This window comes from Alternaria postmessia, assembly GCF_024291825.1.
Source record: "Alternaria postmessia strain BMP 2775 chromosome Unknown scaffold_116, whole genome shotgun sequence".
Classification (NCBI taxonomy): Eukaryota; Fungi; Ascomycota; class Dothideomycetes; order Pleosporales; family Pleosporaceae; genus Alternaria; species Alternaria postmessia.
In genome coordinates, this window is record NW_026260189.1 from 20,810 (window position 1) to 35,973 (window position 15,164).

Genomic DNA, 15,164 nt, shown 5'->3' on the forward strand with positions numbered 1-15,164 from the left:
TTCAACAAGCGCACGATCTATGAGAGACGTTACGTGACGACAAGTCTTACGTGTTGAGATTCGGAGACATTCTCCTATACTCGGGATTTTGTCTCGCTTCCATCCCAGGGTCACCGACATATACGCACCGCGTACATTGAATTTAACAGTTAGCAAAGTAGGGACGTGTCTATGTTCCTATGTAAACTCCGCAATTTCGCTCGCTCAAATCTTCATAGTACAAATTACCGAGCCCACACCATATCCATCATCTGCTCAACCCAACATCAAGGCATCCACTAGCTTCCAATCAATCCTGACGAGCAACTGACGCCCTAGCCAAGACCATACACATCCCTCAGAGTCGTGGCACCGAAGATCATGCTGGGGGGATACGATGGTGGCTTGCGATCCCAAAAGTCCGCTGTCGATCTTAGTGCTAGTCGGGTGCGGCTGAGAAACATGTCGGCGATGTAAGTCATGTGCCAGGGGCAGCAGCGGCATCCAGGTCCGCGCATCGAAGATTGGGCAGTGGGTTGAGTGGGGGGTTTGGGCGACAGAAACGCGTCAAGGTCGATCCTGGTGGGACATCTCCTGCCCCTGAACATCGAGCAGGTCTAGATGGCGATCAAGGGGGCAAATCAACGGCCTCACACGTGCATGTCTGATTTGCTTCTGAAGCAACGTCTACTAAGATAGCAGATACGGTAGGGCGCAACGGTTTGGTCTTTGTAAATTTCGATTCAAGCTACGGATTTTTCACGCCTTGCATCCCCCAAAAGTGTCGCAAACTTGTTTGTAGAAGCTACACAAAGTAGCCCAATTTCTTCGCATTAAAAGAAAAGTGATTCGACTGAAGAGTTGGAGATCAGTGATTGAAGAAAAAGCCCTTTGTCAAGCATTTTGGAGCGCCATGATTTCTGTTACACATGAGTGGTATCCAGACCTCGTGCTTTCAAGTCCAAACTGCCCCAGCGCCAGACGAAAGGAAAGTGTATGTCCCGAAAGGATGTGTTTGACAATAGGAGAAATAGGCGCTGTCAGCCGTCATCGCTATGGCGCTATGCACGTCGTGTCTTTTTGTGTTTCGAGGTATTTCTGAGATGATGGAGAAAGTGGTCAAGTCGATCCAACCCTGCCTATGTATTCTCAAGCAGGGCGTCGGCGTCCACCTTTCAGAGACTTGACCCGGTTAAGGAATCCACCACTGGGCTTGCCCTCACCAGTGGGAGATCCTACACTATCTGTGGTAATGGATCGTTGCAGCGCAGCGCCTCGAGGTGGCGAAGGTCCGCCCTCGTTGGTCTTGATAGTTGCACCCTTGGCATCATAGGCCTTGTCGTAGTCGTCGCTGAAGAATGGGTTCTGCTCTGTTGCTTTGGTTTGCGAGATGGCTCCAGCGCTGTAAGGACCACTTGGACTGGTGGCAGATCCGTAACGTGCCTCGGGCGAGGTGATGCGAGGACCATCACCATAACGTCGGGGCTGAGAGATGCCGCGGAATCGCTGGGCAATGGATTTCTTGCGGCCCAAACCACCTTCAGCCAGCTGCTTCTGTCGCTGAGCGTCAGACTCCTCCTGGATCGCTTTACGGGATGCCGGGGCACCCTCGAGAAAAGTGGATGTTCCAAGACCGTGGGTCTGCTCGCCGTGCACAATGTCTTCTCGGCCCTTTGCACTGAACTCTGCAGCCACTGGAGCAGGCTTCTTCCACTCGGTTTCGGCACCGGCAAAGTCGGTGAAGCCCTCAGCACCTCTTCCATGGATCCTGTCTAGATCAATCTTGGTGTTAAGCGGTCCGGAGCCACCTAGAGTATTGTTGGCCGAACCGACAGGGAAGGCATGCATAGGTGCGCGCTGGTCCTTCTTACGGTTCCGGTGGGGCTGCACAGCATCGTATGGTCCATCGTGGTGGATCATGCTAGGTCCGTAGATGCCAGTCACATCGAGTTTGTCGATGAGATCAAGACCTTGTGGCCTGCGGACACGCTTTCCGTTCTTATCTTTACCATCTTTGGCACGCTCTTCGCGCTCTTTGCGACGCTCCCTGCGCCTGCGCTCCTCACGCGGATCCAACGAGCCTCGGTCGATGATGGAGGATTCAGAGTTGCGTCGAGGACGGCGGTTCTCACGACGTTCGGGACTGCTCAGGTGGGGAGGACGCGAAGAACTGGGAGGGCCGCGTGGTCGAGAGCCGCCACGAGAAGCTTCACGCATGCGCTCGGCGCGCCTCTCCTCTTCGGAGCGAGATGGGCGGTGGCCTGCACGGGGATCTGTGCCGCTCCGGGCAGGAGCCGGGCGTGGTGGGGGAGCTCGCTTCTTGTCGCTGTCATCGATGGTGAGGTTGGCCTGAGTAAGAGCAGGGTAGTCAGCAAACTGCATCACGAAGCGCCTGAAGCGGTCCATGTTTGGTGGCTCAATGGCGGCTAGGGATTGTACCGTATTTAATACAGCGGAGGAATGATGTGGCTTGTACGACGTGACGACGTCGGTACCCGTCGCGTCACAGGCAATTGGGGTGCAAGGGGAGGTGAACATACAAAGAGCTCTTCGGCGGCAAAGCCAAAGGTTGATTTCTTGGGAGATTCCTTCATGGTGGCAGACATGTCAACGAGGTCTCGGGATGCCTCCTTGTTAAATTCGGCCTCGAAGGTAGATATAAAGGGATTGCGCGACATTGGTCTGCTGCCCGAGCTCGAGCGGTTGGCACTGGCGGGCGAGGGGAAGGCGGGTGAAGCAGCTCTGCGGAAGGGGTTGTTGGAGGAGAGGTTGAGCTGCAGGCCTGGCGAGGGTCGCCTCTCTGTAGATAAGCAATATGATCAGCGGCGCGTCCGATTTCGTCACAGGCAGCGGTTTCGGTGAAACAGGCCATTTCAGGAGCCTTACCTGGCATTGACGGCTCTGCAAACATGATGCCGTCCGCTACTCACAACCCTGCTGGGCGGCCCAATCAAACACTGGCGCCGCGGGAGACGACAGGCGTGCTTTGTGCAATTGTTGGCTGGTGACGCACTGGGGACAATCCTGTTCCGGCGCACCTCGCGTAGAGCAGAAGCAGCAAAAGGGGCGGCAGCAGATTTTCCCAAGACTGGCGGTGGTACCGATGCTCTGCTGTGTTTCGTGCTGAGGATAGACGGGCCCTGTTGGCGGGCAGACGACAGGCGGGCGGGGCGCGTGTTTGATGGCTCGTGTTTGAGGCCCGTTAGTAGTCTATGCAACGCCTAGTGAATACAAGACAGCAATGCGCGGGTAGTGGTGGTGGTGAAGGTGGTGGTGGTGATGGCGAGGTGGTGAGGGAGAAGGAAAGCAAAAAAGCAGGTGGTGCAGATGGCAGAGGATCAAGTGGCAGAGTCAGGAGGAGGCAGGAGGTGGTAGTAGGAGTGCCTGAGCTATAGACCGTCGAGGGCAAGAGCGGCCTAGTTGGGGCTTTTAGAGGCGGGATTAGAGGCAGAGCTTAGCTGGGCCTCGTGTTTACCGCAAGACACCGACCGTGGGTGCGTGGTTCCGTGGCACCGTCCGGCTGTGATTCGAGCGCCCGATCACGAGCTTCCTAAACCGCAGCCACTTTGGCCGGAAAAGACTGTCTAGACGGTAAATCAGGGTGCTAATCCGCTGTGCCTGTGGGGTCGGGGCCCGAGCTGCACTCAGTGCACTGCTGCATGGCAACGCATGGGACAACAAACCTCTGGATATGCACTTGCTGTTTGGCTGAATCGCAGCCTCTGCGATGGCTTTTGATCGCGTCTAGTGCTGCTCTGCCTGCCCAGCTACGGTGCGCGCCCATTGAAACCCCCTCAACCACTCCCGAAACACAACCTGTCGTTTGACACGACCGCAGACTTGACTCGATTCCTCTACACAAGCTCCTCAACCCTGCTGTCCTTGCACCCGTTTGTGCAAGTGCGCGATCCTTAGCCCGCCTCACATACCCAACTGGATTAGCTGCCGACTCTGCGCAACCTGGGAATTGCGGGGAAGACCCTGAACTGCTTTTCTTCAGCCTCAGTGTGACCTGCAAGCGCCGCTCCCATACCGACTATCCACCGTCAGCTGTCAAACTCGCCAGCCATGGCTCACGAGACGACCCAAGATGCCCCGGGCGTGGGAGGCTACTCGCGCTTTGAGCTCGAGCTCGAGGTCCGCAATTCCCCTATACTGCGTCGTCATTAGCCCCTGTTTGACCTTCATTAACACACGCCTAGTTTGTCCAGTGCCTTGCCAATCCCGTCTATCTCAACTACCTGGCCCAGCAGAAGACGCTCGACAAGCCCGAATTCGTCGCCTACCTCGGCTACCTGCAGTACTTCAAAGACCCAAAGTACATCAGATTCCTCCAGTACGTCCACCGCCCATCTCACCGCCTGCTTACTGATCGCGTCGCTTCAGTCACCCTGGCCCCACGCTGCGTGCGCTAGAATGGCTGCAGCAGGAGCGTTTCCGGCAGGACATTCTAGCCCCGGGTCTCATGGACAGGCTCGTCATAGAGGGCCAGCGCAACGCAGTCCCAGTGAAGAAAGACTAATTCCCAACACCATCGAGGTCTACTCGCACGTGGCTTGGTAAAGTTGAGACATCGTCGATCACTGTGGGTTAGCTTCGTCACTATGCAACGTCTCCCTCGACTTTGTCGTCTTCAGTCCGACAAGTGGGCAGTTGAGAAGCACGAGGCAAGTTTGGTTCAATAGACTCGAGCTCGTTCCATCACTCGCACTCGCACCCGCACGCGCATGCGACTTTCCGTGGGTCGCCATTGGCATTCAGCCTAAGATTCTGCATCGTGAAGTTAATCCTTCTGTTCCCGTTCTTAGCGAGCGTAGTGTGGAGATGGAATTAGAAAGTCACTACGCACTAGGCTATCAGATATGCTAGACACCATCGTCCGATGCTACACAGTACTGTGCCTCGATCGTATTCGTGTCATGCAGTTACGTGACGTCGTGATCTATTATCGTTCCCTCTAGCAACCAGATGCAACACAGACAACGGACCCTGACCCTGACTCAACAACGCGTTTACAAGCGGCATCCTAGCAAACACGTCGGATGCACTACCATGCGTATCTTCCAAGCGTTCCGTGATACCTAGGGTGAGCTCGAGCGTCCCATGTACCACGTGACGTCTCGGTCGGCTCGAATTGCCCCGCAGCGTGCTATTGCATCACAGCGCAGAGCTACCAACAGGGTGCTTGGACGTTGCCGACACAGTACTCACACTGCTCTCTGCAATATTCCACTATGCGCTCCGTATCCGAAGCTGAGTGAGCTATCATTGTACGTCTATGTGATTCCAATTCTAACCTTGCACAGAAAGCACTGGCGGCAGCTCGACGACTTCCACTCCCTGACCGACCTCAAGATTCACGTCTCTGCGCACAAAGAACCCCAGATCACCGCAGGACTCCGGTCCGTTTGTTGGAAGGTACCATTCACTGCGCCTTTCCTCTCCCTTCAACGCTCATGGCAAGATTAGATCTTCCTCGTTTTCAAAACGCTTGATCGCTCGTCGTGGCCTACCCACCTCAGCCATGCGCGCAAGACGTATAACTCTCTGCGATCACACTACCTCCGTGCCATACGAAACCCAGACGAATTCGAGTCCTCGGTCGACCCATTGAGCGAACTATCAGAGGTGTGTACACCTGCGACAGGCCGACGCCGCCATCAGACATATCGCTTATTGACAAGTACTAAGTGTTAAAAGTCACCATGGGTAGCCCTCCGTGCCGACGAAGAACTCCGTGCCGAGATATTCCAGGATATTGAGCGATGCATGCCGGACAATGTGTATTTCCGCCAGCCTGCCACTCAGAACATGATGCTGGATATACTGTTTGTTTGGTGCAAAATGCATCCTGATATAGGATATCGCCAAGGCATGCACGAGATACTCGCGCCTTTGCTGTGGGTTGTGGAAAGAGATGCGATAGACGCGACCGGTGGGAACACTGCCGCAATGGATCACAGTCTCGCCGAGATGTTGGACTCGGAGTACATTGAGCATGATACGCACATGCTCTTCTCCATCATCATGCAAACAGCAAAATCATTCTACGCGCCGGCTGAAACTGGATCTACAACCAAGGATACACCAATGCTTGCACGAAGCTCTAGGATATTTGAAGGCAGCTTACCAAAGGTAGACCCAGAACTGCATACCCACCTCGTAAAGCTGGAGATCGTGCCTCAGATATTCCTTCTGTAAGCTACCACATGCATCTGTACTTGACTAGTCTAACATGAAATAGACGCTGGATACGCCTTCTGTTCGGACGAGAGTTCTCACTCGATGCTGTCTTCGACATGTGGGACGCACTCTTTGCGATAGACTCTACGCTAGAGCTCGTTGACATGATTTCAATAGCTATGCTGTTGCGTATACGATGGGAGCTGATGGCAGCTGACACAAATGAAGCATTTGCACTTCTACTGAGATATCCCGAACCAGCTACTCCCCCATATACGTTCATAAAGGACGCGTTGTACCTTCGCGATCACCTTACTCCACCTGGTGGCGCAGAAATCATCACGCGATATGGCAAGCAAGCACCTATCATTGAGCCCGAGCCAAAATTCAACGCCCGCGAACCGTCGCCATCGCCTTCATTCATTTCCAATCGAACGCGCCAAAGCATCGGGTCACCAAGGAGTTTTGTGACCCAACAGGGCGCTGGTTTCGAGGCCTTGATACAAGGTGCTGCCAAAAATGTGCTAGATCGTGGTTCGCAGTGGGGTGTAGGGAAAGCCTTACGGGATGCAGTAGGTGAAGTGAGGAAGAACGTCGAAGCTTACCAGTCAGCGACAAACTCCGGCCAGTCGACACCACGCTCTGGAGGGAGAGAGTTCCGAAAGCCCGGTCAACCGAGTACAGCCGCTGCCAGCGGGCGACCAACCCTTGAAAGGGTACATTCAGCCAACACTTTCAAGAAGATGGAAGAGCTGGATCGCAGGAACAAGAGCCTAGCTAAGATGTTAGAAGTTGCCGTCGGAGATTTGTGGGAGTATCACAGGGAGCGTGATGAGGCACAAAAAGCAAAAGAAGATGATGAAAAGGGGAAAGAAGCAATGGAAGCCCTTAGCCTTGCGATCGCGAAAGTGCAGTTCGTTCAAGTCTATCTTGATGACTCTTCCTTGCCACTTCCTGTCGATGAAGCAACGGAACAAGCTTCAACTGCACAAGCCGCAATCAGCTTGGCTTCTCCGACTCCTCAATCTCCGATGTCGTCGGGGCAAGCCTCCAGTGTTCCACCTCTGTCTTTGAGCACGACATCTCAGTCGACCACTCCATTGAGAGCCAACTCTAGGAACCCTACCCCGCTAAGCTCCCGCCCCACATCACCGCCGGCCCGCACATTATCTCCCCCGTCAAAGCTCGCTTCGACTCTTTCTCCCCCGTCACGGCCGCATCTTACATCCTCAAATTTTTCCTGGATGCTTGGTGAAGACTCGGCATCCTCAAACTTCGCCTCCGGTGCTGCGCACTCAACCTTCTCATCTGATGAGAAGAGACGTATGAAGGGCAAAGGCTTTCTGTTTGGAGACGATGACGATGATGAGGGTAGCATCAAGGATGGAAAGAGAGGGAATGTGAATAACAAAAGTGGGGTTAAGGGCGGCAAGAATGCGAAAGGGAAGCACACGGTAGAGAATGAGGTGGAAGAGGAGGTGATCGATCTTGCCAACATGGGGAAAAGAGGCGTGATTTGAACGTATCCCACGCATCGAAGCTGAGTGCCCTAGGCGCATGAACAGCCTTGAAGGCTGCGCAACAGATTCGGTATTTCAATATGTCTGGCCACTTACATTGGATGCTCAGAATACGGCTATTCCATCATGCCATATCGTCGCCACATGTAAAGCCACAACTCGACGACTTCGCTGGCAAACAAGAGAAAGTACACAGGACATGATAACGAAATGACGTCGCATTCGTATATTCCAGGGTGTCTACAGTGTTGTCTACATCCCGGTGGCACATGCACCGTCTACGCCCCACCCGACAAGCTTACACACTAGCTCCCACGTAACTTGCTCAAATCAGGTTACATGCTTGCGCCGACACCTCATCCAGCCGCTCGATTCGCCACCACAGCCACTACATACATCACCTTCCTACCCATGATTCGCCGATGACCCGCCTAATAGCAAACTTGGAAAAGAGCCCGTGTCATAGCGTAGGGTCCATTGGTAAGTGCGGCTATCGGTGTCGCATCTTTAGTTCCGGAAGTGGTATGTCACCGAGCCCTGAGATATAAAAGGCCTGCCCCGCTTCTACCCCTCCGACTGATTCTCTCTACAGCAAACGATCAAAGCAACAGAACGACACCACTCTTTCAATTATCAACCCAAACTTTCAACCTCTCCCAATACACATCAAAATGAAGGGCGGCTGCGGAAACTCTGGATGCACTTGCGCCGACTGCGGCTGCGCACCGGGAGCTTGCAACTGCAACTGTATGTTCCTTTGCCTTTATCTCACACGACCCGTCGTGGCGCATCCACCGCATATCTCACATTGAACTTCGTTGCTAATAAATTTTGTACAGAAATCCATCCTCTCGACAATAGTTCTTACTACGCGCCACGACGGCCTTCGATCTGACGCCTGTCCTTAACGCTTGACAATTTCACACTGAAGTGCGACACAGTAACCATAACGGTATCGAGTATCACACTGTCGTTGACGAAGAACAAAATATGGTCTGGATTACAGGATGCAGATTTGAGTAAACAATAAAAAATACATGGCTTCGGCAGGATTTATCCAGAACGTATGCGCTTATACGTATAGTGATACTTACATGACAAACTACGATACTAATGCATAGTGGCAAGGATGTTACAACAATAAAACGAAAGTTACATTCGCAATATCATCTGCTTTCCAAGCCTTTTCCTTGACTATCGATCTTAGTTATACGTCCTTACTCTGTGTGCACCCAACAATCCCCTCACAATTTGTCCCTCACCGCGTCATGCGGCGTCCTTTCTGCTTTTTCCTTTATCACATATGGGTAACATAAATTGCCAAGAGGAGAGGGTTTGAGAAGGTTATGCAGCACACATGCGCCCCACATTTCTAATTGGCTTCGAGCGTGTGGAGGAACAAAGCAGTGTGGTGTGACCAAGTGAAAGCAAGGAAGCTGATAGATCACAATGCTCTTCGCGCATCTTGCTGTTTTCCGTAGATGAACACATTAGGCGAAAGGGGGAGGAGAGTTTGATGGCAGTGTCGATGAGGTTGTTTGGTACGATGGGACATGCGTCCTTCTGTTCTAATAACGTTATTAAGTATTATGATATGCATTAGTTGATGATGAGCTTGTCTTTGATTCGCTGAATATGAACGTTCTAGAAGATTTTATTTATCGCTCTGTATTTCTGAGCATATAAGCACTTTGCTTTACACTAATGCTCTGTTCTACTGTGTAGAGTAGACTTGTCGCAAGGGCTACGCCATGTACAGAGTGCAAGAGAAGAAGATTGTTGTTTCATTAATATCCTAATGTCCCTCGACACGCCGCCCTGATGGGTGTAAATGTACCATGAACTTAAGCCAAGGTTTGCTGTGTTCTCGTTTTTCTCAAGACTCCCGTGCAAGATTGTTGCCTAATTTCTCTGACCAGCTGAGCTGTATCTCTCTCTGGTTCACGCTGTTGTCTATTTCCTATGCGTTCTCGATATCTACAAATTCTCCTTGTATATCTCTAGTCTTTTTGTTGAGAGCCTCGCTGCGATTTCTAAAGGCAACTTCTATACTGCTAGGTAGACTCTCTAGTAGTCTTGCCCACTCTGGAAAATGGGTTTTTGCAGCGTGGACTGTCTATCGTCCAGCCGTCTGGAAGTGGGTTTTACAGTTAGGAATTCGGCAGTGAAAAGGGTCACTCCGTTCTATATCTGAATGATGGCGGCCTAGGGCTTCAACCGTAAGCGGCCACAGGTTATATCGCTGGAAGAGCTTGTTTATGTAGCACTGCTGTAGAGGTTTGCCAAAATCCCCCAACAGGCCCCTCGAATCGTTTTGGCGGCATGAGAATTATCTTTCAGTTTTTGGCGGGTTCGCTCCTGTCCCAAGCACCTACTCCCGCTTGTCGAACTACAGGTCGTTCCTATTCGATGGTAGGCAAACTCGTCGTGTCCGCATTGTATTGAGGCTTTCGCTTCTCAAAAAAAAAAACAGCTCTTACTTATAGGGACCACTGTGTATATGCATCAGTTGAGCCAGTTCGGCAGGTAAACTGCCCCAACATGTACATGAAGAAGGGATGAGGGGCGTACACTTTATTCAAACTAACTTGATCACAAAATATAAAAGTATGGGGTATCAATACAAAACGCACGAGATAATACAACACTGACCGAACACAACAAAACCCTAGAATACGCCATCTGAGCGCACGCACGCGTCGGAAACAGTAGGCAAAAGAGAATTCCATACCTAACAGAAACTCAACTCGTCTTCACTGTCGTCGTTGACATCAGCCATCATGCCTTGGCCTGCCTTCCACATCTGCCTGCGTGGTTGAATACCCTGGCGGGCGCTCGTTCGATTCCGCATTTGAGAGCGAGGGTGAGCTGGCGATCTACCAAGCTCATCGCGTTCGGATGTATTATCGTCGTTGTTAACAGTAGAAGTGATGGGGTGGGAGCCACGTGTACAAGCGCGTTGTGATGGGAGAGCTTTAGTTTGGAAAATCTTAGGGTGAACCTCCTCCACTGACACTAGTGAGTAGTCCGAATCGTCCTGCGAGATGCTCTGGACCTCAGCGTCGCTATGACTGACCTCAAGCGCCGGCTCAACGTAAATGGGTCTCTTCAAATCATGTAATCCGCTTTGGAGTGAGGTTCGAAAACGTTCTGAACATCTTCGAGGAGGCAGTGCCTTTAACTCCTTTCGCGGGCGCCGAGATCGTCTCGGACTATCTTGCTCCTCATTAGGGAGTTTAGAGTAGTACCTGAAAGGCGGGGTATCCGGGGGTGTTACATTTGTCCGTTTCATAGGTATGACGACCTTTGGTGATGGTGCGCGAATGCGTTTTCCAAGCGAAGATGCGGAAGTCCGTGGTCTCTTCTTAATAGGCGATGACTGTAGGACTTGGTCGCCGTAATATTCCAAGGACGTGATCTCGTATATTGGTGTGTCCGGTGTGCCACCTGGAAGATGATCTTCAACATCAGGAGCTTCTGTCGTATCATCTTCCGACTGCATGGGAGTTGGTAAAAGTTCCAACGTTCGGATTGGCTTTCTTGCTGAGTGGCTTATGTTCTGCTTGACAAATGGTGTGCAAGTAACCCACTCGCCAATACCCTCCTCCCACCTGAAGCCACCACTAGTAGTGGGTGATTCGTTCTTCTGTGGAGAGTGCATGATGACAAGGCGACCTCGTGTCTGCATTATTTTCTCGATATTACGTACGTAGGTCATATGCTCGCCGTCACCAGTGCCTTGGGCAAATTCCCTAGCCGATTCTAATGCTAGTCGCTTCAGCGTCCATAGTTTATGAGGTAGTCTGCGAGCAGAGGTAGTCATCAGTGCTGTGACGAGTCGTTGTAGCTGGTCAAAGCCATCGTCCTTCCAGATGCGCCCTGTGCCGCGTGCGATCGAAGAGAATAAAGATGGGAGAGTTGCAAATGTCAACGCAAGGTTGATGTTGCTCGACGCATACTGGTCCGCTATCCAGTCGACCAATTCGATGGATGTGGAGCAATCGAGCGGTGATATTCCTGAGCACACACAACCTTCCAGATGTACTAAAAACGACGCGAAGTGTATCCAGATAGCTCGCTGCGCCATAATCTGGACATCATCTACGTCTGCGCCGAGGAGCCTAAGCTCATCCTGAATATTTCCACGGGTAGATATTGTGATGACAACCGCATCTAGCACCCACACAATTCGCTGGGTAATTTCTTGGCCTGCAAGGTCGTCACGATTGATGTTGACCAAGGCAATACTACACAGCACCGTGAGCAGACTTGAGAAGGTAGTTTCAAGCGCCTGTCGAAGCTCCTTTCGAGACGATGGTACGAATCGCCGTGATATGAAGCCAGACACTTCATCTTCTAACAGCCGCGCGTCCGGTAGCCCCATGCTTGCGATTGTAACCGTCTCGAAGAACTGGTGAGCACTCCGGAGCGTCCGATGATCGTTCTCGGTTATCGTTCGAACAAGTCGATCCCATACCGGGCGCATAGAGTCGGTCGCAAGCCACTCGAGAGGCAGAAGTTCGAGGGCAACCATATGATCTAGGAGATCATAGAGCAAGCGATAACGTCCTGTGTGGCGAACAAAGTTCCCCACTGAATGAAGATAGGATGATCTTTGAGGATCGAATAGGTCTGCTCGTGTGTTGATGGGTATTGGTACGGAGTCAACAAGAGGAGCATAGGCTAATAATAACCTCTCAGCTTCATCCCACGAAGAAGAGTTCAAACAATGCGTTACAAGGACCAACACATTGTCTAGGCCGAACACCTTATCCATGATGGCGTCGCATATTAATGTCGTGGCATGCGCTCGGACAACGCACTTGAAAGGACGCCAGCCTTGACCATGCTCTTGTTCGAATCGCGTTTCCAGGTGTTCGTATATCTCGTTCACGATGTCCCGATCTTCCTCTTCACCGTCTTCCTCGAGCCGGTCTAGCTTCGCAAAGTGCTCCTCAAGCTCAATGTATGCTGGCAGCTTCCTCAAACAAGCGCCCATGAGCGACCTTGTGCCCTTCCACCTGGCTTCACCACCCGTTGTAGTTGATTGTAGAATGTTTGCGTAGGCTTCGGATAGTCCTTGTACAAGTTTGCGGATCTCGTCCGACACATGTATCGCAGGCGAATTTACGGGAGCCAGAAGAGGGCCCTTGATCTTTGAGTACCTGCGCAATGGCGAGATTGGTATTTGTGGGCTACTATGCAGCTGCCCCCCCATCCTTGAGATCAGAGGCGTGAAGGCGATCTCGCCTGGTCGCGAAGTATTGGCATTGCCATTGTGGGAGCCGCTCTTCTGCAGATCCGGCACCCTTCCACGACCTCGGCCTCCGTATGTTGTCTTCTTGCCTGTGCCTGGCCTCGCGCCGGGTCTCCAGTCCGGATCTCTAGCCTTCTCGAAGCCTCGTGGCTTGTTTGCTGGTCGGGTGAAGTTGGTTGTCTTTTGGGGCGAGCCTTTGATCGCAAAGGCAGAGGATACGTTGCGTGTCTCGGCGCTTGCGGTGCGTGGTCGCTCAAGCTCTTTGCGCAGCTTCGTGAGTTTGGAAGAAAGCGGTCGCAACAGGCGATTGCACCTGGAAGTCGTCCATGGCAGCGTGTCGTCGGTCGACATCGAGATAAGTATATCGTCTAATGCATGTGGGAGCAATATTTGCGGGTAGACTTGGCCGTAATGCGCTACGTTAATGCTATGTGTGCATGTTGTCGTGTTGATGTTTGTTTGTTTGACTACCATCGGCGGTCGGCGTTAAGAGTCAACACGCGTTGTTTTCTCCGCGTCCACGGGGTGTTTTCACTCACGCAAAACTGGCATGGCAGCATCTTCAGCGTCCCTAACGACTTTCTCCTGCAACGCGGCTGCATGACTTCAGTCACGGACTCCAGACAGAGCTTTTATACAATGAACAGTCGAGCCTTGGTGTGTCGGTAAAAAAAAAAGACGTAGTCATTGAACTTTAGTGGTATGTAGTGACTGATGTCAGTCCTTGATCACTACATAGAGCAAAAGCGTCTGTAGATGAAATGGTATCAACGTGATGGGTACAGGCGATTATCACTACGACACTGCATGAACAAAGCCACCTAGCAATTCGAGCTTGGTCTCAAGGTTTCGTTTAGGGCCATGCGCAAGACGTGTATACTCCACGTAGATTGGCGTCCATTTTTACATGAGATAACCAAACTCTGTTCAACAAATTTATGCTAATCGAAGATCGTGAGATGTTACTTTTATCCTCGTGTCATCCTGTCATGTCACTGGAGACAGAGATGGGGAGCGAGATTTTGTTACGCGCCGGGGACGAGTAAGCAGTAAGACTCGTGTTTTGCGACAGCTGACGCCCGGCGCAACAAGCTTACCCCGGCAGCATGGCATGTGCTTTCCTCTCATCGAACACCACGGCAAATGCTTCCTGAAGCCACAACTGTCAATAGGCGTCATCACAACCGCCCGGGAACGAGGTTTGCTTTTATATGCAAAGATGCGGCGGTTCCTGTCAGATTCGCGTGTTTGTCGATCCAGGAACCGATCCGCGTCGGAAGGATTTCGTGCATTTCGGGGCACCTCATCCTACTGGCCAGTAAGCGAAATAATGAGCGGCGAGCAAAACGAAGCCAGGAAATTGAGAACTGCGCATCGAATCTCACAGGCGGTCAAAGCACCGCTCAACACTGATTTAGCAGTGATAGCAAATAATGAATAACGCAGGTTGCCGGACTGTGCTTGTTGACCAAGACGGAAAGATCACGATGAGAGGTGCGGAAGTCCAAACATGAAGCGCCTGCTCCGAATCGCGTGATTATCGATAGCTGCGAACGATTGAGCTAGGTCCACCACAGCGCTTGCGTAGGCGTGTCGCATGTCAGGAGTCGCGGAGAAATCGTTACGATGGGAAGCGTTTGCCTTTTAGTGAAGGAAGAGAGAAGGCATCTGTCTTTGGATTCCAGTACTGGGGATCGTTGACTATGTTTCGACATCGTGGGGCCTAGAAGGAATTCGTCATCTGTTTGAAACAACGGTAATCAGATACTTCCTCAGCGGTCGCAGTGACACACCTGGGTCTGCCTGCCAGTGAATGCGGCGAGAACGGACATGGAGCTGTCAGACGTCTCTTCCTCGGGAAATCCTGCGAAGAGGAGATAAGCATTTACCTTCGACTCGTATTTTGCAGCGGCTGAACTGGGGAACGTTCCGGACCAAGTCACTCTCGAAGCCATTAAACTCGAACGTAATGTGCTTTTTCGATCTTGGGTGCGGCAGTAGGATGCACTGCAGGATGGATCCAGGCTAAACTGTCAAGACGAACGACTGTAGGTCACATCCGTGCGTGTTGAATGCATTGTGGTGTCGCCGTTGAATTTGCCGTGGATCATATTGCCCGCTCTAAGATGCGTGGCGTTGACCATGCGTAATTTGTAGAATTCGCCAACAGTACACTGCGATAACAAGTGATCTGGTAGGTGTCACAGCAAGTACTGCATGAGGAC

The 15,164-nt window shown here is 51.9% G+C and overlaps 4 protein-coding genes across 4 annotated transcripts; 2 read left to right on the forward strand and 2 right to left on the reverse strand.

Moving 5' to 3' along the window:
• Window positions 1-1,128: 1,128 nt before the first annotated feature.
• J4E82_010219 (uncharacterized protein) lies at window positions 1,129-2,890 on the reverse strand (the record flags this gene model as incomplete). Its single annotated transcript, XM_051736435.1, has 3 exons — window positions 1,129-2,448; window positions 2,520-2,779; window positions 2,866-2,890. 3 exons carry the CDS (start codon window positions 2,888-2,890, stop codon window positions 1,129-1,131), a joined length of 1,605 nt encoding a protein of 534 aa, XP_051583799.1.
• A 1,157-nt stretch (window positions 2,891-4,047) lies between these two features.
• Window positions 4,048-4,501, forward strand: SOH1 (suppressor of hpr1; the record flags this gene model as incomplete). The annotated part of the gene is made up of 3 exons (XM_051736436.1): window positions 4,048-4,116; window positions 4,182-4,315; window positions 4,366-4,501. The coding sequence occupies 3 exons, from the start codon at window positions 4,048-4,050 to the stop codon at window positions 4,499-4,501; spliced, it is 339 nt and encodes a 112-aa protein (XP_051583800.1).
• Window positions 4,502-5,213: 712 nt separating this feature from the next.
• On the forward strand, window positions 5,214-7,682 carry J4E82_010221 (uncharacterized protein; the record flags this gene model as incomplete). The annotated part of the gene is made up of 5 exons (XM_051736437.1): window positions 5,214-5,236; window positions 5,286-5,397; window positions 5,449-5,607; window positions 5,680-6,176; window positions 6,224-7,682. The coding sequence occupies 5 exons, from the start codon at window positions 5,214-5,216 to the stop codon at window positions 7,680-7,682; spliced, it is 2,250 nt and encodes a 749-aa protein (XP_051583801.1).
• Window positions 7,683-10,413: 2,731 nt separating this feature from the next.
• On the reverse strand, window positions 10,414-13,413 carry J4E82_010222 (uncharacterized protein; the record flags this gene model as incomplete). The annotated part of the gene is made up of 1 exon (XM_051736438.1): window positions 10,414-13,413. The coding sequence occupies one exon, from the start codon at window positions 13,411-13,413 to the stop codon at window positions 10,414-10,416; it is 3,000 nt and encodes a 999-aa protein (XP_051583802.1).
• Window positions 13,414-15,164: the final 1,751 nt, after the last annotated feature.